This window comes from Euprymna scolopes, chromosome 14, assembly GCF_053919585.1.
Source record: "Euprymna scolopes isolate OS-2025 chromosome 14, ASM5391958v1, whole genome shotgun sequence".
Taxonomy (NCBI): domain Eukaryota; kingdom Metazoa; phylum Mollusca; class Cephalopoda; order Sepiida; family Sepiolidae; genus Euprymna; species Euprymna scolopes.
Genome location: NC_136495.1, coordinates 21,441,004 through 21,465,702, shown reverse-complemented (window position 1 = coordinate 21,465,702; position 24,699 = coordinate 21,441,004). Strand labels below are relative to the sequence as shown.

General features: G+C 35.2%; 1 protein-coding gene across 1 annotated transcript in view; it reads left to right on the top strand.

Moving 5' to 3' along the window:
- The first annotated feature begins 1,184 nt into the window (after positions 1-1,184).
- The window catches only part of LOC145292897 (CD9 antigen-like), a 282,191-nt gene continuing 258,676 nt past the window's right edge, over positions 1,185-24,699 (top strand). The window contains exon 1 of the mRNA XM_080139033.1: positions 1,185-2,006. Within this exon, the coding sequence (XP_079995159.1) occupies positions 1,941-2,006 (66 nt within the window). The 5' untranslated portion in view covers positions 1,185-1,940. The remainder of the gene's footprint in view (positions 2,007-24,699) is intronic.

Genomic DNA, 24,699 nt, shown 5'->3' with positions numbered 1-24,699 from the left:
TTTTCTCTTCCCTGCAACCTCTCTCCCACAGAAGAGACGTTGCAAGCCTGTCTTTGTTTTATCGCTATTTCCATGGCAGGTGCTCGTCTGAGCTCCAATCCCTCGTCCCCCCTCACCAATCTTTCACGAGAAACACCCGTCTGGCTGAAACTACTGTCAATAATTTTCCCCACTCTTTATCTGTACCTAAATCCAAACGTAGATTCCATGAGCAAAGCTTCTTTCTTAGAACTGCACGCCAGTGGAACTCTCTGCCGCTTGCCTGTTTCCCATCTGACTACAACTTGGACGTCTTCAAGTCCAACATAAACAAACTCCTGACAAACCGCCCCCTTAAGTAAGACACTCTATCAAAACCCCCAATACTAATGATTACTACAATACTATCTCATTAATTACTGTACACGCAATAACCCTTATCCCTGAGTGGCCTTCGAGCCTTGATAAGTGGTGACCCCCATGTAAAAAAAAAAAAAAAAAATCCTACATATATTTCTTTTTCTTTTCTTTTATTTTAATATAGAGGAAATTCTGGACAAGCTCCAAAATTTTAAATGACTCTTCCCCTTCTGGCTAGGAACAAAGTGTTGTACACTTCATCCTTTCTGTCCTCCGTCACTGAGTGAGAAATCCTTCTATACTGAGGCAATGTTTACTTTTGTCTAAATCCAGAGTACCTTATTTTGGAGAAGCTGGATTTTCTTTAGACCTTGTGTCTAACTTTGCCCTCGTGGAGAGGCATGTAAATATTACATTTTTAATTATTTTTTTATTATCATTTTTCTAGCTTGAGTAGTTAATTTATGATAAAGTACTATTCTTCCTGTACTTCGCTTTCATTTTGGCTACGAGCAAAGTGCAGTATTTGTTCTGTTTCATCTTTTCCGTCCTTGATTAATAAAGGAGAAATCTTTCTGAACTGAGGCAATTTTTATTTTTGCTCCAATCCAGAGCATTCCTCTGTGGAAAGGAGGTCTGGATTTTCCTCAACTGGCCGTACGCGTTTGACTTTGCTCTCGTAGGGAGGCAAGTCATTAGGTACTCTGTCTGGCTTTCCTTTTAATTTAACGGAAAATAAAATATTTAATCTCTCTCTCTCTCTCTCTCTCTCTTTCTCTCTCTCTGTTTTATTATAGCGATCTCTTCCCCCCCCATCTCATTTCTCCTTCGTCATCTCCGTCTCTCTCTTTTCTGTGCGTTTTATTATAGTAATCCATTTCTTTTCTCCTTTCTTCCACCCACTCTTATTTAGTACCAAGCCTACCGTCTCTCAAACACACACACACACACACACACACACACACACACACAAAATCCAGAGTAAATACATACATATACAAAATAAAACGCAATAATCTTACACACGCACACACATACACTAGCGTGCCCACTGTCTCTCCTCTCGACACACCCGCACTCAATATTATTGGTGTAGATGTTGCATGATAATACGATGCGCTTCCCAGGCCAAGTGAATGCAGCTATACTACCACAACTACTTAGGCTATTTTCATAACAGTACAACTCCTACCAACAATACTACTTCGGGATTTAAACCAAAAGGAAGCTACCACTCACACACTCAAAACAGTGACTATTAGTATCTTTACAACTAGTAGGTTACTGCTTTTATCGGTGGGACGTATTTTTCAAACAAAAAAGCCTACACACACGAGCGCATTTTCTTACGAAATTTTAAAGCGCTTGGTTCTCAACCCAGTCGTAGGAATTCATACTTCCACCGCGTTGTTGTAAAAAAAAAAAAGGGGGGGATATTTAATATTTTTTGTTTATTTGAAAAAGATAAAGGATCTTAAAACCCTAAAAACGTAATAATAATAATAAAAAACTTACGTTTTTCTTTACAACCGAAAAAAAAAAAAAAAAAAACCCCAAAAAATAACACACTTTATTTTATTTCTCTCATCTCAACATCAATCATGGGTCTTGGAGGCTGTTATACGTGCATCAAATATTTGATGTTTGCTTTTAATTTTCTTTTCTGGGTAAGTAAATAATTTATTCGTTTTTTTTTTTTTTAAGTAAACGTTACTATTGGCAACAAAATGTATTTTTCAGGATTTCAATATAATAAAAATGTAATGAAAAAAAGGTATTGTTTTGTCATTAAATTGTTAATTGAACCAAATTGTTAAACAAACAAAAAATAGAACAAATTTTGATAAAATGTTTCAATTACGGCCATCTTAAAGCTGAAAAGTTCAAGATAACCAGTTTACTCATCTGTAACGTATTTTATTATTATTAATAATTATTTATTAGAAATTATACGCATCATCTGATGTTCCGCAATTCTTGATTTTAAGAGTAGCAAGGGATAAAGTTGAAATACTTTATTTTCTGTCAATAAACAAGATATTTGACGCCTTATTACTTTATTCACAACCAATAATTACGGAACTTAAAATGCTTATAACGTAAATTATACAGATCTTTATTTTTAGGGTAAAATCTGGACAAACACCTTTATAACTTTAATTAAAAGATATTAAGTTGTTTTAGACTAATTTCCCAAGTGTATTTTACTTATTTACAATGCCTCCCCACAAGACAGAGTTAGACACCAGGGTCGTTTTGTAACGTGGAGAAAAGGAACAAAAATAAAAATTGTCTCAGTCGTGAAGGATTTCTCCTCCACTGACAGAAAACAAGTATTGTTTATGTCGGCAATATTAACGTTTACTTACTTGATGTAACATAAAATCTTTAATTGTTTTCGTGTGTGTGTTTTTAATATTTGATTATTTTTCTATTTTTAAGTACGTGACATATTTTGTTAATATTCCCGTGTTTGTTGTGAGAAAGAACCTCCGCAAAGTGCTCGATTATAAATGAAAAATAAATTTAAAATAAGAGCGTAATATTTAATGAGATTTTCTCCAGCCCCTGTTAAAAACAGAGGCTGAAGAGAATCCAATATTTTCCGACCATAAACATATCGGATTTGAAACCGATGGTACCAATATTTTTTTTCTGACTGTCTGTAAAATTTATATATATAATGTTAAAACACTTGGAATCTTAAACAAAGGCAACATTTTAAATAGTTTAAAATTGAAACCTACACGAACCAAATTGAGAAGGAAAGAAGGCGATATTGTGTCCTCAGTCTTTCGTATGACAGGTGCGTCTTCCAAATGTTTTCCTTTAGTTTAGATATATAAATAAACTAGGATACTTAACTTTTTCCTGAAATTACTCTTATTCGACAGTTTAAAGGTTGCAAAATTACTTTAATTTCGCACGATCACGAAGCACCGTGGCGAGCATTTATGTAATGGTTGGTTACTGTTTACTTCCGGAAATTTAAATAGAAAAACCCTTTAAAGTGCCGATTTGAGAGTAATTCTTGGCTATAATTAAAATTGTCAAATCAGAAGAGTAAGCGACTCCGTTGACAGCAACTGGTGTTCTGTCAGATTTGGTTTCTGATATATTAAAGACTTTGAGTCGCTTACTCTTCTGGTTTACCAAATTTTGTAATAATTTTTATTTATTAAATTGTTAGATGAAAGTACAGAATACTTACAAAACACCCTTTCCTTTCTCCTGTTAAGAATCGGGGTCTAAATAACATTATTTCAGCACAGTAGCCACAGTACAGTACCTTTTCTCATAAAATTAAAATATCTGAAATAATAAGTTTTATGCATGAGTATCGAGATTTATTAACTATTCCGTACTTTCATCTAACAAGTGATAAATTTTGGAAACTGAAACTCTCTTCGGAAGTTTTATTTCCGATGACGTTTATTATCAGGAACTAAAGCTGACAGAACACCGTTTGCTGCTGATTGAGTTGCTTACTCTTCTGGGTTTTTTTTTTTTAAGTTTATATGGAAGCATCACGGTTTATTTATACTTTTAAACCAAAAGAAAACATTGTATTTTGAACGCGCCTCTGCCGTAACAATATTTTTTCTGTGTTCAAAAGTTTTTTAGGACGCGCTTCCTCGCGCCTCAATCATATCCAAGAACACAATATGGTCATATTCTCTTTTTGCCGCGTTTTCCTCTTTAGAAAAATAGTAATTGTCCTCGCCCCTTATCACCCTTTCTTTCCCTTATCCTGTACAGCTCCCGTCTGTTATATTTGACTTTTATAGTCAAGACCAGGTGCAAAAAAAGATTTCTCCATTGTTCAAATCAAGAGCTAGATTTCTTGGCATAGAATTTCCTTAATTCGTCAAATTTTCGCATATATTTATTAAAAACAAAAAACAATTTTTATCCTCGAGTGGCACTTGACCTTGATAAGTGATGATCAAATTTGTAAAAGAATAATAAAAACCACTAAACCTTAAACATATGAAACAAACAAATGAACTATGACGCTGTCTTTCGTCTTGTGATTGGTGGCAGCTAGTAGTGGAGTGGACATAAAAAGTGCTGCCGCCCTATATTTAAGTATTTTAATTCGAGGGTTATCTTTACGATTACTGTTTCTTATTCACTTCCGGTTGCATCTTTGTTTTTAATTGATTTAGTATAGCTTTTATTCATTAAGTTGTCAAGTGAAAGTACAGAATAGGTAAAGGAAGCCCCCCCCCCCATGTGAAGAACAGATTTTCTAAGTAATAACATTATTTAAAAACAAAAACAATTCGTAACATGTACAGGGGAAACAGGAAGTATAATGAAAATGGTGATCGTAAAAATAATTAATTCGAGATAAATTACTGCTTCTAAAGAATCTGATCTGAACTTTTTTTTTTTTTTTTTTTTTTAAGTTGGTTATTCAACTCAAATTACAGTAACTTACTTTCTACTCGACAGTTTAAAGGCTTCAGAATTACTTTATTTCATAAAGAAAACCAATCACTGTATCGACCATTAATAATAAATATTTATAAAAATGTCACATGTCTACTCGGCCATTTTTTTTTTTTTTTTCTTCAGTACAGCCAACAAAATGAAAACATGGTCACTGGTAAAATAAATTAATACGATAGCGTGTGTCTTATTTTGTGTGTCACGCTTACGTCTTTTTTCTTCCGAGCAACTGTCGTTTGTTATTAGCTTGGTGCCCGGCGTTGCCCGGGTGTTTGTAGATGTGTGTTAAGAAAAAAGTGGTAGTAGGCAGGCAGGCTCGAACCCGTATCGCAAAGGAGGAAAAGAAAGTGAAAAAAAAAAAAAGACGCGTTAGCTGTTGCGCCCATCGCCAAACCGGAAGTGGCTTGGGTTAAAAGTAAGGTTAGACAATCGGAAAGAGGCGATGACTTTCGAAATTATCGGCGAAAAAAAAGCGATCCCTCTTTGTAGAAAAGTGCCCAGTTGAGGATGAAGGAATTAATGGTTTTGGACAATTTTTCGATATTTGTCGTCCGAAGAGTCGTGCTTAACAATGATACAGATCTCGTGAAAATCCGTCGCCTCTGTCGAAAGTTTTTGCGAGACATACATACATACATGATGGCAGCAACTTGTTCTCGAGTCTTGCCATTACTTAATATATCTCTGGCTCAAATGACGCAAACATAAGCGCAACTAGCAGCATGTGACGGACGGTCACTTCTATGAACCTTCTATAGTCCTGCACATCCAATGATGACCGGGTCCTAGCTGTGGTGCCCCAAACACCAGGCCAGACTTGCAGAGCCTTTATTGTCATTGACGCTTCAGGCTACAGACAGCCTTTTTGTTATCGAGATACACACTGATTGCAAAATGTGTATTCCATTGCATATCAAGTAATGCCTGTGCATTGAAGCTTTTATAGTGAGGAGACAATCCCACTCTCTAAACAACTGCCACATTGAACCAAAAAGAAGATCATGTCAACATCATTGGAAGTAGCAGTCGCCACAGGTTTTATATCGGGGGTTTCCTTCTTCTAGAGAGGTTGCCTTCGCCACGGCTTACAGGAGCCCTCTCCACCCACCATGCCATTTGATCCATGACTGGGACATAGGTTGCTGGGTATCAGAGCATACTCCACACGCCGGTGGGTCATGTATGCCGCAGATGACAGAGCCTAAGCTCCTCTGGAGGTTTCTGTCAGGGTTACCTCACCCTTAGCCTTTGGTTAAAAGAACCTTGGTCCACAAGGCAGTGGATACATACATACATACATATATTTAAACAGACAGGTGAGATGTTTAAATTGTTTTGACCTCCCATTTCTTGTAATAAATAATTTTGCCAAGAATTCTTCATAAGTTTTGGTTTTGGTTTCGATTTCGATTCAAGCTGCTGCACCCGAGTCATATATATATATATTATTTAAAAAAAATTTTTTTAAATCAACTTTATAATAAGAATCTATAGAAAATTGACTCCACAAAATCTACGTGAATTAAAATATCATATTTAAGCATATTTTACGATCGGGCAACCGGCACCTGCTAGCTTAAATGCTTTTACGGTTTTAACAAAAAAAGCTACAATAATATCAGGGAGTCTCCATTTACGCTGAACATTCACAGAATGCCAACATCAATTTATTACATGTGGAATTTCCACAAGTCTAACTAGTATATAAATGTTGCTAAAAGCAAAATAAATTTCTCTTCTATCGACTTGGATAAGTTTTTTGTCTAAACGTACTTTAAAGAGTTTATTTACTTTGAAACACAATGTCGTCTAGAACAAAAAAAAATGGCTGACATTAGACGGTCACCTGGGGAGTCTAGATAATCACTTAAAAATTAAAACAAAAACAATAAATATCGCCGTAATTTCTGGTTAGAATTAAAATTTATGAGCAATAAATAAACACAGTACCATAGATTCATTTGTGATTTTTTTTTTAAGTAGAAAAACAAAATCGATCGCACCCCCTGATATATCAAAGAACTGAATGTAAATAAAATTTGAGAACCGTTTTGTTTGAATATGAACTTTTCAGAACTATTTTAGATGTATTTCTCTAGGAGTCACCACTTATCAAGGCACGGAGGCCACTCGAGGATAAGGGTTACTGAGTATGCAGTAATCAATGGGATAATAGTTTGTTCATGGAATCTACATTTTGACTTAGGCATAGTCAAAGAGTGGGGAAAATTATTGACATTGGTTTCAGCTAGACGGGTGTTTTTCGTGAAAGATTGGCAGGGGGGCAGAGATTGGAGCTCAGACGAGCACTTGCCATGGAAATAACGATAAAACAAAGATAGGCTCGCAACTTCCCTTCTGTGGGAAAGAGCTTGCAAGGAAGAGAAAAGGGCATCCCCCACTAAGCTTCGAAGTCTATTTTGTACTCTGTCAAGGCAGGTTAAGCTGCTTCTAGCAGCTCCTGCTCAGATGTGACAACAATACTCCATCCTTGGACAGACTTGGCTTTTATGTAGCAGTGAGACATCTACTGGAGCGGTAGAAGGATCCCACCATTTTTCCAGAGACCTTGGCAACAGATTTGATGTACGTGTTCCATTTAAGATCAGGAGGTCAAGCACAGAAGCTTTTCATAACATGAGGCTTCTCCAAGATGAGAGCCCTCCATTTCGATTGATGCCAGATGGGGATCAGTGCTGATGGTGCAAAGATAGGAGCTTGGTTTTAGATGCATTAAAAGTAACCAGTCACCTCTTCCCCCATTGTACCACGCGCTCAAGATCAGAGGAGAGAGAATCAGAGAACTTGGTGATTTACAGCATTTAATGTGCTGCCATAGATGGTAGTCTCATCCACATAAATGTCAACGAATGGTCTAAGTATGTATTTTGGGAGATCATTAATGTAGGAAGAGAGTTGGGCCCAGGATGGACCCCTGAGGGACTCCAGCATTAATACTGAGGGCCTCTGATTTCTGCCCATCAACCACTACTCTTATGAACCGATCAGAGAGAAATGATTTAATAATTGAAAAGACATTTCCAGCTATACAACAGCTGGAAATCTTGTGACGTAGGCCTTTTATGCCATACCCTATCAAAGGCTTTTGATATGTCAAGAGCAATTGCCTTTTGTTCACTGACATGAATCTGATCACCAAATGTCTATTTTTTTATGTTTGATAAATTTTAAATTTATCAGAAAAATAAGGATCAGATATTTACATATGAAGTAGGCTGCCCAATGTTTCTTGGTCGTAAAATATGCTTAAATATATTTTCATTCCTGCATATTTGGTATTTATTATTATAGAGTTAATAAGCCAGGGGCCTCAAATGATTGGATTTTTTATAGACCATTCTTTTAAGGGTCTTTAGCTGGTTAAAATAGTTTTAAAAGGGGTCAAAAAGGGGTCAATCGTTATACATTTTATACATTCATCTTAGTTTATTTTTAATCAGTTCATATGCATGTCACGTTGGTACAGTGGTAACGTCACCAGCTTTGAATGCTAGTCTTGATTTCGGGTTAGATTCGAGCTGATGGCACCCAAATACTTTTATAGCGGAAATTCTATATACTTCTACTTGTGCAGCTGCCATTGCTCAAAGGCAGCATGCATACCGCAGATTCAATCAACATAAGTTCAGATCAAACAGAGAGAAGTATATAGAAGCTAGAAGTAATTGTAAGAGAGAAATAGCGACAGCTAAGACAGAATATACTGAAACCACCAGAAAACGTGTCGAAGCACAGAAATAAGGAACTCGTGATTTTTGGAAAATCTATAACAGTGTAGTAAATAATGGGCAGTCAATGATTTTCCCCAACTATCAAACAGTCATGGAGTTGTTTGCACGCCAGCTGGTTTGCCTCAAACTCCACATTGGACCCGGCACACCACTCCCTCCCTGTCTTTCCTTTGCGGAGCCACACTAGATGATTTGAAAATCACCCCTTCTCAGGTACATGGTATCATGAAAAACCTAGACACCTCAAAAGCATGTGGACCCGGCTGTACTATTAAAAAAATGCTCCGCTGCGATTGCTCCAGTTCTCTCCAAACTTTACAACAAATGCCTTAACGAATCTTGCTTTCCTGACTGCTGGAAAACCGCTTCTGTGATACCAGTTTTCAAGAATTCTGGCGAAAGAACTGACCCATTAAATTATCGCCCCATTAGCCTTCTCCCGCTTTTTGCCAAAATATTTGAGTCCTCAATTAATCAAGCTCTAGTCAATCACTTTACAGCTGCTAAACTCCTGACTGACAATCAATATGGATTCAGGCAAGCCCGTTCCACAGCAGATATCCTAACTGTAATCTCTGAACGCATATACCATTCACTGGACAAAACAGGGGAGGGTAGAGCGGTAGCCCTCGATATATCTAAGGCTTTTGACAGGGTATGACACAATGGTCTTCTAAGGAAAATTAAATCATACGGTATCATTGGAAGAATACATAATGTAATTAAATCCTTCTTAAATAAGGGAAAAATCCAGGTTGTCCTCGACAGTCGTACATCTAAAGAATATGACATAAATGCGGGCATACCTCAGGGGTCTATCCTCGGACCTTTATCATTCCTGATATTCATAAATGACCTCCCTGATAAAATTGTTTCTGCGATGGGTATATATGCTGATGGCACCACTCTCTATAACAGGCACGAGGGGGGAAAACAAATGAACACATATCTAAGGAAATAACAGAAAACTAGAGGATGACCTTCAATCTGTAGTAGAATGGGGGAAAAAAATGGATGGTCACATTCAATGCTGCCAAGACTAAGCTTGTTTCCTTCAATAATTACAAGAAACCTTCTCTGCCACCAATAGCAATGGCCAAGAACACATTACCCGAAAGTACTTCCTTTAAACTCCTTGGTCTAACATTTACAGGGAACTGGAATAGATACAGTGAGAGCATTGCCAAGGCTGCTGCGAAGAAGATGGGCTCTCTCTACCGTGCTAGAAAGCTGCTTACGCCTGAAAGTATCCTGTACCTCTATAAGGCCACCATTCGCCCATGTATGGAGTACTGTTGTCACATCTAGTGCATCTGCTACTTGTCTCTCACTCCTTGACAGGGTTCAAAAGAGAGTCGCCAACCTAATAGGTCCTGAACTGTCATCTAAGCTTCAGCCTCTGTCCCATCAACGAAATGTTGCATCCCTCTGCCTGTTCTACAAGTATTTTAATGGTGAATACTCTGACGAACTACAAGCTCTTGTACCCCCTCAACGTGAATACCCCCGACAAACTCGACAAGCAACTAAATCCCACTCTTCCACAGTAGAGATCCCTAGGTGTAAGAAAGCCAATAGTTTCTCCCCTAGAACTGCTAGATTTTGGAACTCCCTTCCAGGTTCCTGCTTTCCCAACTGTTGTGACATGCAGAAGTTCAAGTGTAATGTGAACAGACATCTTGCTGCTCATCTCCCTTCATAATATCCCTGCAACTTATGTCTGCGATAGTAGCCCCTACTTCAAAGTGGCACTGTGCCTTGTTTGGGATGAAAATTGAATAATAAAAAGAAAAATTTTTTAAATACTTTTTTTTTTTTTTTTTTTAACTTCTGAAATCATGACTCTAGAATAAATATATACGAAATCTAGACAAATTTGAATATATTTAAGTGTATTTTATGACCGACCCCCCCCACCATTAATATGTACATAAGTAAAAATGTAGGTTACTAAAACAGGAATTTTCAAACAGTTTAAACTGCTTGACAATTATCATTAATGAATAGTGTTTGTTATATAATTATTATGAATCTGATATTATTAGAAGTTGGTTTTGGAGAATATATTCTAGAATAGTGGATCTGATCAGTGTTGTTGAAAAGAGTAGATCAATAAGGAGGTTGGCTATTTAGGCTTGCTGATTGTCTGTTCTTTCGAGTTGAATTTATATTCCGTCAATAAGTACATATAAATATGAAATGACATAAGTTAAATAATTTTTGTAGGCGAATGTGGTCATGGAATGGAGCTGTTGGATAGATAATATTTGATATTGTACCTTCTGGTGCTAATTATATATATATATATATATATATATATATACACACAACACACACACACATCTTGGGGAGCCTGCCCGTGAACATCTTGCATAAAACTGTCCATGGTTAAAGCAAGTTGAAGCTAAGTTGAGACCAATCAATGCCAAAAGTTGTGCTTAGGACTTGGTTATTGTCATGATAAACGTAATTTAAATGGAACTGAATCGTTTTAAATTGAATTGCGGATTCTAACAGAATAATGCATATTCTGGGAATGAACGTCAATTCTCCCTTAGCAGCTGCCTTTAACTGGTATGGCTATCACACGAGGTTGCATGCGTTCAACACAGTCAGGGAGCATCAAGATTCTGGAGTAACATAATTGGTCATCCAGCTTTCAGCTTTGATTTACGTAGTGGCATAGCCGGTAATTCTAGTGAATTCTAAAATTCTGTAGAATATTATACAGCTTGGTCATCAATGAAAGTAGAATATAGCGAAGTGCACGTTTGTTCTTCAGCTGAAATTTCATTAATTGGTTGTTGATTAATGACATGCTCTCTACATTAGCTATTGAGGGTGCACATATCTGGGTAAACTTTGCTATTAAGTTGTGTGAATGATGAAACAATTGATCCAATACATGAGGTAATAACAATCTTGCTATGATGCCCCTCCCACTAAAAAAGGCCCCCCCCCTCCAAACCTTTCACTAGTTATGTAGAGAAGCTGACGAGCTGAAATGATAACATTATTTTGAAACCCATTTGTAATATGCGTAGTGTAGGGTGTTTTGTAACTATTCTGTACTTTCACCTAACAATCTAACAAACCAATGATACCGTAAAATTTGAATTGTGTGTGTGAGATTGAGAGATTGGGGTATTTTGATAACAAGCAATGGTCATTTTCCAGAATAGCCATCAAAATAAAAACGGGGTTAAAAGAGTAAATACACGATAAATAAATGTTACCAAAGGTAAGCTAAATTATTCTTTTACCTACCTTGACAAGTTTTTAGTTAAAAAATAAAGGTTGTGTAAAAGCTTACCGAGTTAGAACAAAAAAGATAGTAGTTTCATTGGATCCATATTCGAGACCCAATAGTCGCTCAAAAATTGAAAATTAAACAAATACTGATAGAAGCGTAATCAGTAAATATTACCAACCATCCAAAAATGCAATGTTCTACCAGTATTTTATCTAATTTTCGATTTGAGCAATTATCGAGGCTCGACTAAGGCTTCATTTTCACTTGATAGGAAGACACGCACTTACAAAATCCCCAGTGATGCCGAGTTAAACAGAACCTAGAGGGATAACGAAATATCAAGGTCTCATATACGGCATGAAAAGAAATTGGAATCTTAGGAAGATCTCTATCATTCGAGTAAATATATAAACAACTGCACTCATGAAAACGAATGTCAAAATGTATCTGGCAAGTATAGCTGGTAAGCCAAGTGCAAGAGAGATTCAAACACTTGCACTTGAAGAGACTGTCAGGATCTGGAATGTGTTATGGATTCCTGCAGTCATTCACATTCCATAAAGCGAAAAGAAAAAAAAACAAAATGGGATTAAAAAAAATACATAGTTTATAAATTCACTGATAATGAAGAGGTTAAAATGTGTAAGCTAATATATAAGATAAATATCGTCTCTTTCTTGGATACTTTGTAAGGAATAGAGGATTTTAGGTCAGTGTACCGACAGAAAATCTTTAGCGGTCTCTTTTTTTTTTTTTTTTTTTTTTTTTTTAAGTCTCTCAAAAAAAAAAAAAAAAAAGAAGAAAAAAGTGACTTTCAAAACTTATTGTCTCGGCAATTTCTGGAATTGACTATATTTTCCGTCAATACTCGGAACTAACTCTGTAATATATAAGGGTTGCGGTCATGGAAGAACTAAAAAAATTTTTTTTTTAAATGTTTAGGCATTAAATATTGTTTTTTACTAAATGATAAGTCAATTCCATTAAAAACCCAGTTAGTATTATGCATCTAAAATTGAGAAAAGCACACTTTAAAAAATGTGATGTAAATAAGTCGAAACAAAACAAAATGGCCACCAGATTTTGTCTGATGTCGTGTTTCTCTAAAAACGAAATTTCTTTTCTCAATTTTAGATGTATAATACTAACTGGATTTTAATGGATATGATTACTTTTACATTACCCTTGTTTCCTTTCTATAAGCAACAACGATTAAACGACACTTCATCTAGTTATTTGCGAAAGCGTTTTTTTTTTTTTTAAATAGGGAAATATAGCTCCCCCTCCCTAAAAAAAAAACAAAAAAAAATGGAGCACTTTGGATTGAGACAAAATCTAAAATTGCCTCAGTTTGTAATATTTTTTTAATGACTGAAGACAGAAAGGATTCAATATAGAATCAGAACAGATACTATACTTTATTGTATAGTTTTGTTCTGAGTGAAGATAAAAAAAAAAAACGTCCACAATAACTCTACCCCCAAAACCAACAGAAATTAGACCATTCCTGTAATTGCCTGCTGATTGCGGTGTAATGCTGATTCTGTGCAGTTCTAGGAAGTCCACCCTCTCAGGCTTTGCCTTTTCATTTTAAGAATGGGTTAGTTTCATGTTATTCGCCTGAGGCGCTCTGCCGGGAATGCCAACAGAGCTATACAGGCATCTTTTTGCGGAGTCAGTGGGCCCCTCTCAGACACTAACTTTTTCAATTCCATTTTCCGACCCTTGTCACAATTTTTGCGGTCGCAGAGAACTAAACGCCCAATAATTAGAATGCGCAAGTGCCTTTAATTTCTATAAATATTGGAACAACACGGATAATTATTTGCTGTTAATAGCAAATAAAAATATTTGCTGTGTGTATTTTTCAAAGTTTCGTTTAAGCAAGAAACGCAAACGAGATCTTTTCAGATTGTTTTAACAGATTCGTTGATTCAGCAGGTGCTTGTTATGCATTCAATTATGTGCTAAGAAATTGAATAAAACGAATAGGCAACACGTGTGCTTTTCTCGCCTGTAATATATATATATATATATATATATATATATATATATATATATATATATATATCTATATATATATCTCACATTCTGAAAATCATATATATTTTACATAGGCATCACCACTTATCAAGGCCCAGAGGCCACTCAAGGATAGGGGTTAAAGAGTGTGCAGTAGTCAATTGGACAATATAGTTAGTAATGGAAATTCGGTAAATTTGTTAACTTAAATGGAACGGCTCATCAAGAACTTGTTTACGTTGGACTTGAAGACAACCATATTGTAATCAGCTGGAAAGCAGCCAAACAGAAGACAGTTCCACATGCGTGTAGTTCTAAGAAAGAAGCTTTGTTCATGGAATCTACGTTTAGGTTTAGGTACAGATAAAGAGTGGGGGAAATTATTGATAGTGTTTTCAGCTAGACGAGTGTTTCTTGTGAAAGTTTGGCGAGGGGAGGGACCATAGATTGGAACTCACATGAGCACTTGCCATGAAAATAACGATAAAGCAGAGAAAAACTCGCAACATCTCTTCTGTGAGAAATAGTTAGCAGGGAAGAGAAAAGGACATTCCCTACGAGGCTACAAAGTCTATTTTGAACTCTATCAAGGCAGGATAAGTCCTTTCTAGCCGCTCCTGCCCAGATGTGGCAACATCCTTGGATGTACCAGGCTATTATATAGAGAATTGCATCAGCAGTGATCAATCTACTGGATTGATAGAAGGATCCCACCATTTTTCCAGCGGCCTTGGCAACGGATTTGATGTATGTGTTCCATTTCAGATCAGGAGTAAAGGTCAATCCCAGAAGCTTGTCAAAACATGAAGTCTCCCCAAGATGAGAGCCATTTATTTCAATTGATGCCAGATAGGGATCAAAGCGTTGATGATGATGATAAATGCTTAGTTTTAGATGCATTAGAAGTAACCAGCCACCTCTTTCACCGTTGTACCATGTGCTCAAGATCAGAGGAGAGAGAATCAGAGAGAACTTGGTCATTTACGGTCTTTGATGTGCTACCATAGATGGTAGTGTCATGTAAATAAATGTTTATGAATGATGTAAGGATATGATTTGGAAGATCATTAATGTAGATCAGGAAGAGAGTTGGGCCCAGGATGGACTCCTGAGGCACTCCAGCATTAATACCGAGAGCTTCTGATTTCTGCTCATTAACCACTACTCTTATTAACCTATCAAAGAGAAATGATTTAGTTGGGAAGACATTTCCAGTTATACCATAGCTGGAAATCTTGTGAAGTAAACCTTTATGCGATACCTTATCAAAGGCCTTTGATATGTAGAGCAATTGCCCTAGAAAGGTAGCCTTTGTCAAGAGATTCGCTAATCCTATGAAATATAACCGTGAGCACATCTGCTGTTGATCTTGCAGAACGGAAACCATATTGCATGTCACTAAGAAAGTTATTTTTGCTGAAATGGTTGACTACTTCTATTTAACACAGATTCCAGCAACTTACTCATGATGCACTTATTGGCCTGTACTGAGAGGGAGATGAACGATCACCTGAATTCTTAAAAACAGGGCACACTGATGAGATTTTCCAGGGTGATGGGAAGCAATTCTCCTTAAGACAACACTTAAACAGTTTTGTAGTATGGGTGCTAGTTCTGGTTGAAGTTTTTTCAACACTATAATTGGAATACCGTCAGGGCCAGTTGCTTAACTGGAATCAAGGTTTTTGATTAGCTTGGCAACATCACGTACAGATATTTGTATGCCACATAGCGTGTTTTCTGATACAGGAGGAAATATTGGAGGTTGGTGGCCTTGGTTGCAAAGGGTAGAATTAGCTGAAAAGTTTTTGGCAAAGAGTTTGGCTTTGTCTGATGCTGACGAGATTACCTCAGGTTCATTGATGATAGTTGAGATAGAGCACATGCTTCTGTTCACGATCCTGTTTGCTATTTGTCAAAACTGGTGAGAACCAAACTGCTGCTCAGCTACTTTCGACTTAATAGACTGAGCATACAACTCTCTCGCTTTCTGTACCACTTTTTTTACAGTGGTTGCTGGCAGTACTGAAAGCGGCTTTAGTCTCAGTACATCTATTATGTTGGAAGCAATGGAAAAAGTGATTTCTGTGCACAATGGCAGCAGCATATTCTGGAGATAACCATGGCTGGCTGTTAGGTTTTTGCTGGAACTTTTTCAAAGGTATGAAACGGTCTATACCTACAATTAACCATTCCATCAGGTCTGATACTATAGAGGACACATCCTTTTTAAACATGGAATGCAGAGGTGGATCTGATATAAATGTACGGAAGCTATCCATGTCAGCCATAGTATTGATATACTGTATGATGGAGAGGTACGTCCAAAGACTTATTACATTTCATTTTAACTGATACAACAGTTGTCTGAGGATCCAAGTGGAGACAGAACGGAAGCTGAACATAGTTCAGGGCAAGTTGTGAGAAAAAGGTCTAGGAGACTTGCATGCTGGCTGTCAGTGTCGGGCACACGGGTGGGTTCGTGAACAATCTGAGTGAGGTCATAAGCAATGGAGAAATCGTGACAGAACCTCCCCTCATCATCGGTCTTGTTTGAGTGGGGTAACCATTCCACATTGTGAACATTAAAGTCTCCACATACGTGAATGTTAGCTGAAGGATAAGCAGACAGGACGTGGTCAATTTTCTCAGATATGCTGTTAAAGATAGTAACTCCGCTGTTGTGGGGGTGATAGAGAGCAAATATAAACGCAGTAGTGTGAGCAAATGCAATCCGGAAGCACATATAGGGTAAGTTAGGATCTTCTCTGGAGATGTCCCTACCACATGGAAAGCCATCTTTAATATAGGCACATATTCCATGCCCATGGCGATCTTGGGGGTCAGATTTGGAAGTTAAGTTAGAGTATCCTTTAATTACAAACTCATCTAGGGAAATAGTCTGTCTAATGCCAGTTTCGCTTAGGAATAATAGGTCTGGTTTAGTCTCCTGTAATTGGGTTTCAACCTCTGGAATGTTAGAACGTAGACCCCTGATGTTGGAGGAGACCTGGTAATGGGGGGAGGGTCTACGTTGGAAGTTGGAGGTCTGTGTTTAATTGTGTATTTTTTCTGAAAACTTCATGGAGTTTTGGGATTTGTGGACTAGGTGTGTGTGTGTGTGTGTGTGTGTGTGTATATATATATATATATATATATATATATATATATATATATAAACGATGTTTTAAAAAATCCCATTGAAAACTGATTTTGGCATTTTTTTTCATATATACAATAGTATACAAAACAAAACTGGAAGAAAAAAAAAATAGAATAAATGGCGAACCTGAACGAGCTGCCCATTGTAAAATTAATCCCTTTTCACGTTTAATTTTTTCTGCGGATTATCGTCGATAACAGACTTAACTTGGTAAATTTTTACGATGTGCCCCAGCATATTATAAACACCCCAACCTCCCCATGTTAAGAACGGCTTTCGGAATAAACACTCCAACCTCGAAAGCCGTTCTTAACATGGGGTGGTTGGGGGTGTTTATACTACGCTGCTGGGGGCATGTCGTAAAAAATATACCGTTGATAGTGCTCGATAAAAAAAGAAATTATTTTATTCAATTTAGTTAAACAAAATTAATATTTACTAAATTTATTGTACCTATTTACTATGCCTCCCCACGGGACAGAGTTAGACACCAGGGTCGTTTTTTAACGTGGAGAAAAGGTACAAAAATAAAAATTGTCTCAGTCGTGAAGGATTTCTCCTCCACCGAAAGAGAACAAGAAATAGAAGTGCAGCAGCACTGCAGCATCTGAAGAACAGATGCTACACTTTGATCTTGTCCCGAAGGCCAAGTTTATTGTAGCGACAATTTACCAGAGTCGCCTTTCGGCTACTGTAACTAGTTGCCGGATTTTACAGAGATTTAAAACTACCTACATCCGTATTTTAATTGAAACATTTTCCTTTTGTATTTATTTATTGATAGTACTTATGCAGAATAATACGGACTGTGCTGAAATAATAACGCTATTATTTATTTAGAAACCTATTCTTAACATGGAGAAAGGGGTGCGTTTTGTAACGATTCTGTATTTTCATTTAACAATTTAATGAACAAAGAATGACATAAAAATTGAATTTAACTTGAAAATCCTATTTAAAAGCAACAGTCCGTATTCTGCATAAAGTATCTGCTTATTTATTTTACTTACATACGCACCCCCCCTCACACATACCCACCCACAGCATCTTCGATGTTCAGTCAGCAATCCGTCATGAGCGACTCGTATCATATGATAATACGACTACTATAAAAGCTATATTTACTTTTAAATGATGGCTGTTTTTGATTTTTGGGTTTTTTTTTTGTTTTTTTTTATTAATATTTGCACAATAACGTATTGTTGAGATACATAAGATGCGAGTTTTATCATGCAAAAATAAGTATCTCACATAAAATGAAGAAAAAATTATTGGGTGTAATTTTAATTTGGATAACATTTATTTGTTACATATTTTGTATTTGACAACTTTTACGAATCTGTGTATGCAAACCCTAATAGTAATAACAATAAAGAAAATGCGATGTAAATAATTTTGAATTTGATAAGTATTATATATATATATATATATATATATATATATATATATATATATATATATAAAGGTACTTGTACAGTTTAATCAAGACATTAAAAAAATGAAAATATCGAAAAAAGGTTATATTGTACGTATCCGTTTTGAACTGAAGCTCCGAAAAAAAAAAATTCACTTAATTAGATCGAGTGTTTTTTTTTTTTTTTTTGATTTTTTTTTTTTTTTTTTTTGACAGCGGAAAAAAACATGTTTTTATGAGAGCGTGTTGAAGGCAGACATTTTTTTTTTTTTTAATTTTTGTTTGGAGTTAATAAACGCCATGGGGAGATAACTCCAGTTAAAGCGGCGACACTCCCTTCCCATCTTTAATACTAGCTTTTCTTCCTAAAAATCGAATATTTTGCTCGGTATCATAACAAAAAAATAAATAAATAAAAATAAAACCAGTTGATGAAATTAAGTGAAATTTTTTTTCCGGAGAACTTCATTCCATAACGGATACGTACAATATAAACTATTTTTCGAAAATTTTCATTTTTTTAATGTTTTTATTAAACTGTACAAGTTCCATATTTTACATTTCATTATTCTGATTTTTATTTTATTGAAAAGAAAATAAACAAACAAAAAAACAACTTTGGACTGCCTATACACATCGAGAGATAAATCTTTCTAGCATGACTTTATTTATTTTGAAACCCATTAAAGAAATTACTCAAAAGGAACCACATGTTGCTAGAATCAATTTAATAATGTATGCCAGAGAGGAGGGGCGTTTTCTTTGTGTTAGAGTAATAGTATAAATTATATCACCATCATGCTTCCATATTTACGAACGCTAGCCAGTTGGTGCGTGTGAAGGGGGCCGAGTCGGAACGTCACACGATTATTTCGTTTTGTGGTACATTTTTTTTTTTTTTTTTTTTCATACTGGACCGTGGAGAGAGCTCCTTATTTTAAAACTGAATTGTTGGTAGTAGTGGTTTATTATTGTTATTATAATTATAATATTCGCGTGCTTTTCTTTCTTAAAAAAAAAGACTAACACAATGAACACTTCGAAAAATATATTTTATTTGTGTTATCTTTACAGTTACTGTTTTTTTTTTTTTTTTTTTTTTTTTGCTCCCTCCTCATGTTGAGGTGTTTTTCTAAATAATAACGCTATTTAGAAAGGCCTATAAAATGAGTGGGAGGGGGTCCTTTACCTATTTTATACTTTCACCTAACAATTTAATTAACAAAACATACCGTAAAAAATCAATTAAAACCGGATTAACTGGAAGTGAATTGGAAACAGCAATCGTGAAGAAAAATGAGGACATTTGACATCTTTTAAATGAAGCTTCCGGCTTGTGAAAAAAAAATAGATCACAATAAAACTTTTTTTTCTTTTCTTTTTTTTTTTTTTAAGCATCGGTTTCTTTCCAAATGATTTGTGTCGATTAAAACAACCAGCAAAATCCCATTTTTTTCATAAAATTCAACCAATGGCTCAGTAGTTTCCGAGAAAAAGAACGGTGAGTCAAGCAATCAAGCATCTAAATAGAAATTTGCGAGTTCAATTACAATGAATACCTGACCTTACTTGACCTCCGTTGTGCTGAAAGATCAATTATTGATTAATCTATATAAATAAAACAAATCTATGTGTCTGTTAAAATATTTAACCGATAAACTTTTAAACTACTGGTCACATCATACACAAAAGATGGTTTATAACAAATAAAATTTGTTTGGATGGATGAATAACGCGTACAGGCATATGTTGACAAGTTAAAATGCAAAATGCTCATTTCAATTTGCCGACATATTTCTATTACTTTTGCGCATGCGCAAATTCATTTATAGTGGTTTAATTTTAAATCTTTCTTATCTATCTGTCGTTTGCTCAAACGGTAGGGAACGTGATTGGAGCACTAAATGTTTTGGCTTCGATTCAAGTTGATGGCACCTCCAGTCATTTTTTTTTTTTTTTTTTTTTTTTTTTTTTTTAAACTTGAAATCAGTACTATATATTATGCAGAGAATTGGCTCTGTAATGATAAATATGAAATCTGCTTTAATTAAAATATATTTAAGCGTATGTTATGACCGGGAAAGGTTGGTCTCCTCGCCCCCACATTAGTATTCAATAATTATGATTGAGGTTAAATAGAATTGAACTCAAATATCCGTTGTTTTTTTGTTTTGTTTTGCGAGTGTGTTAATAAGAAAAAAGGGGGCACGACAAAAACACAACAAATGGACAACAAATAACTATTGCCAAACGCAGTAAAATGTATATTTTTTTAACTGTATAATTTTCTCCTGTGTTTATTAATTGTAAGATTTGTTATTGCTACTTTTACTTAACCAAGCACACATGATTTCCATCATGGCCGTTAATTTTAGATAACTTGATCACAAATGTCAGCTTTAAATGATAGTACAAAAAATTAAGTGGCCGGATGGTAATGGAACTGTATGCCTAAATCTGAGGATTGTTGCCAATTGAATGAGGGTAAATTATTATTTTTTATTTTTGTTTTTTTTTTTAGCCTGACCTCGTGATAAAGCCCCCCCCCCTCCAAAAAAAAAAAAGCAGTGCTGGAAACTGCACATGCTTGGCTAAGTAAAATTGACAAATAACAAATGCATAGACAATAAATCTTACAATTGATAAACACAATGAAAATCATACAGACGAGTAGAAAAGAAAATTTCCTTGCATTTGGTAACAGTTATTTGCTTTAACCCTTTTTTTTTTTTTTAAGTATATTGCACAGTCGCCCAGTTTTATTTTGTCAGAAAAAATTGCTCTAGGCTGTATATTTACATGCCCCCCCCTCCCCACTTTAACTGCTGTAAAGTTAAACATGAAATCAGTTTATAGTGGGGGATCCAGCTCTTCTATAGGAGTTTGGAAATGGATAGGTGCAAAAATCGCTGCTATCAGACCAACATTTCCCAGTTAATGAACCTCTGGTGATAAATCAATCTTTTTTTTTTCTCCAGAAAGAGACTGTAATGCCAAAAAAGGAGGGCAGCCTAGAACCATACTCTACTGTGTTATAGTTTCAATATTTTTTATACATGTGTGTCTATTTTCATTGTTGTTGTGTGTGGTTGCTATACAAAAAATTTTATTATGCATGAAAGTAATACAAAGAAGTATGCTGGGTTTTATTAAAGGTTTTATTTTGGAGTGAATTGACTCTAGAGAGAAAGAGACTAATGTTCTCTTGACTAAATAACTAAATGAATAACTTCATAGCTTAATTGAAATGAATGATGCACAGACATCAAAATAACAATTTTGCACCATGATCATCAAAGCTTTTTACTATGTTAATGGTGATGCCCCATTCGCACGACTTTCATAGACACTAATCTGAAACCTTTGTTTCTCTTGGCTCGAAAAATATGACATGATTTGTCATCTTGCTCTGTTTTATCTACTATCTCTGGCCGATTTGGGTTATGATGACCTGCACTAAGTGTAATCTTTGTCAAAATTCACACTACCTGACTTTATCACTATTGAAGTATGGTCCCTAATATATAATATAAGCTCCAAGGCCCATGCCAGATCAGAAATTTTTCTAGATTTACACAATTTGAGGTAATTTTATAAAACCACTTCCATGAACTTTATAACAGTTCCAAATACGAACATTTATTTTCCTTGTGGAGAGCTACCCCTGTTAGATGAATTGGTCACACAATGGCCAATCAGTTTCCAGGGCATATTAATTTCAACTGGACTACTTTCAGGCCCCTGTAGGATTTGGAGAACAGCCTCAAAGAGCTCCCAAGCACCAACAAAATAAGACTTCTTCTCTCATGCATTGATCAACTTGCCCTGGGACAAGGCTGTCCCCCTGCTGGGAGATATACTGCTGGAAGAACTTTGGCAGCTAATCCTTTTGTATTTAAATCTTTTTCTACTGACACTTTAGTATCAAGACAGCAACCCTAGAGAGTTTACTGGAACCAACATAGGCGAGAAAGAAGGGACATCTTTCTATCTCCATCACCAACTCCAATCAAAGAATCTTAGAGTTGTTGAACCGACATAAAGTCAAAAGGAACAAGAAAAATATGTAGAGCTGAGAGGAATAGAAAGGAATGACTTGTTCAGGTAATTAGGAATTACAACCAATTTAAAAAATTAACTTTTATTTTTTTTTTTTCCAAACATAACTCGATCCTGAACTAAACTATATTTTAGTATATATTTTGTGTAAGCTATACAATGAAAACACTCTGAAAGTGGGGTGGGGGGGGATAACATTAAGTCACTTGTAGTAGTCAAAAACATTGGCATTTATTTCCTCTGGTGGAGATCTCCAATGTTTGGAGATTTGGTAAAATTAGAAACAATTAAATTCCAGAGAGTTGTAATTTCAACTGATCCTTGAAAGACTACTTCTGATCCTTTGGTATCAAGACGGCGTCCTTAGAAATTTTCCTGGAACCAACATAGAAATATGTTCTCTCTCTCCTGCTTTTTTTTTTTTTTTTTTTTCAAAAGAAAAAAATGCTTTCATCCTACAATAAAGACCAATGTGTATTTATTTTAATTTGTATATAAATATGTACACTTCAATTTGTTGTGTTTGTGAATAAAACACGTACCTTTTTCTATCCCCTCCTCCAAACAAAACCATTTCAAGAAGCGAAAAAACAAATATCAAGCCACACAACAATCTCAGACTTACTTTGCTGCCTGAAAATCCGAAAAAAAATCTCCCCTTTATAATAGTCTCTGATAGATGATTTTCTTTCATCAGAATTGATTATTTATGTATGAGAAAATAAATTGATGCAAATCTATAATTTGTGAAAGGACTGTTTGGGAGCTATGACAATGCAGTTTATGGAAACGGTCTATGCAGCAAAATAAATAACAATGACAATATTAAAGAAATTTCAATTTTCAATTATGCATATTTATTTTCCAACATAGTGTATCGCACAAGATGGTAGATGTGAATTTCTCAAGTTTTGAGAATATAGCTCTTCATCGGGGGAGGAGAGGAAGCATAAACAGCTGTCGGACGTGGGTACATTTGTTTGTGTCGGCTAAGATTTTTAATTAATGTAGAAAGTATTATGCCCTTTTGTCGGTCATGTTATCTTTGTTAAATAAATGGATATGGTTTGAAATGCAGAGTTTAATTAGTGTGGAGGTTGAGCCAATATATGTATGGGTTTTATAGGGTATTCGTTGAATGTTAACTGCATGATTACTATTATTAAAATTAGGTAAAGAAGGATTGTTATAGTTTGGTTATGTATATGGTGGTGGAACTTGGCTACTGAAGAGACAAAATTATGGGAATTGCCAGATGAACTTTGAACATTTGTGGTTTTATTTTCGTTATCTACAAAGAACTAACATGGATTTATTTACCCAAAGTCAAAAAAAGATATTGCGATTACTAAGGGGAAGTAATTTAACTTATTTTCGTCTACACGTTAAAATATAATATGGTAGTCCATTGTAAAAGGCACTGCAGTGACTTTTTTCTATCTATCCCTCCTTTCTTCCTATTCCTCGCTCTCTCAATGTTTTTTTTTTATAGTTACTTAGTCTGTTAGACTTTGTAAGGGGACAAATTTAGCAGTTGCAGATGCATGTGAACATTTTACATCTTATTTTTAAACCTCTCTTTTTTTTCCAATAAATTATTTTATCTTCTATCTTGTTTCTTTCTTGTTTTTATTATTGCATTTTTTAGTACCTTGATAACTATGACATAGTGGTAAATTTTTTGCACACGCAAGTTCAAGGCTGCTTCGTGCTTTCTGGCCTTGCTGAGAGCATCCGTCTTGGATTCTTACACGATTAAAATGTTCACACATTTTAATCATGCATTTCTCTAGTTTATATGGGCAAAATAAATTTTTTACTCAAAATGATTTCTAATGTAATAAAGTTTCAGATCAGAAACATTTTGAATGCTTTATTTTTCTCATATCATCCACAAACCATATTTTGCGACATTATTCTATTCTGTTGTAATAAAAAATGCTTATTTAATTAGAATATTTTTCATTAAGATTTTATAAAGATTTAAATTTAATTTTATTTAAGGGCATTTTTAACAATAGCCAACAGTATTATGGGTTAAAAATTCCCAAATTCAATATTCTGAAAATATCTATGAAATCTGTTTATCAATGTTTTTGCTTAGAATTTGAAATAATTTTTTTTTTAATACCTACTGTGTCAATTTTTTATTTGATTTATTTTTTTTTACATAATAACTCAATTTATTATAATGATAAATTAATCCCTTTTCAATAAAAGTAAAAGCGCATTTGAAGTGAAA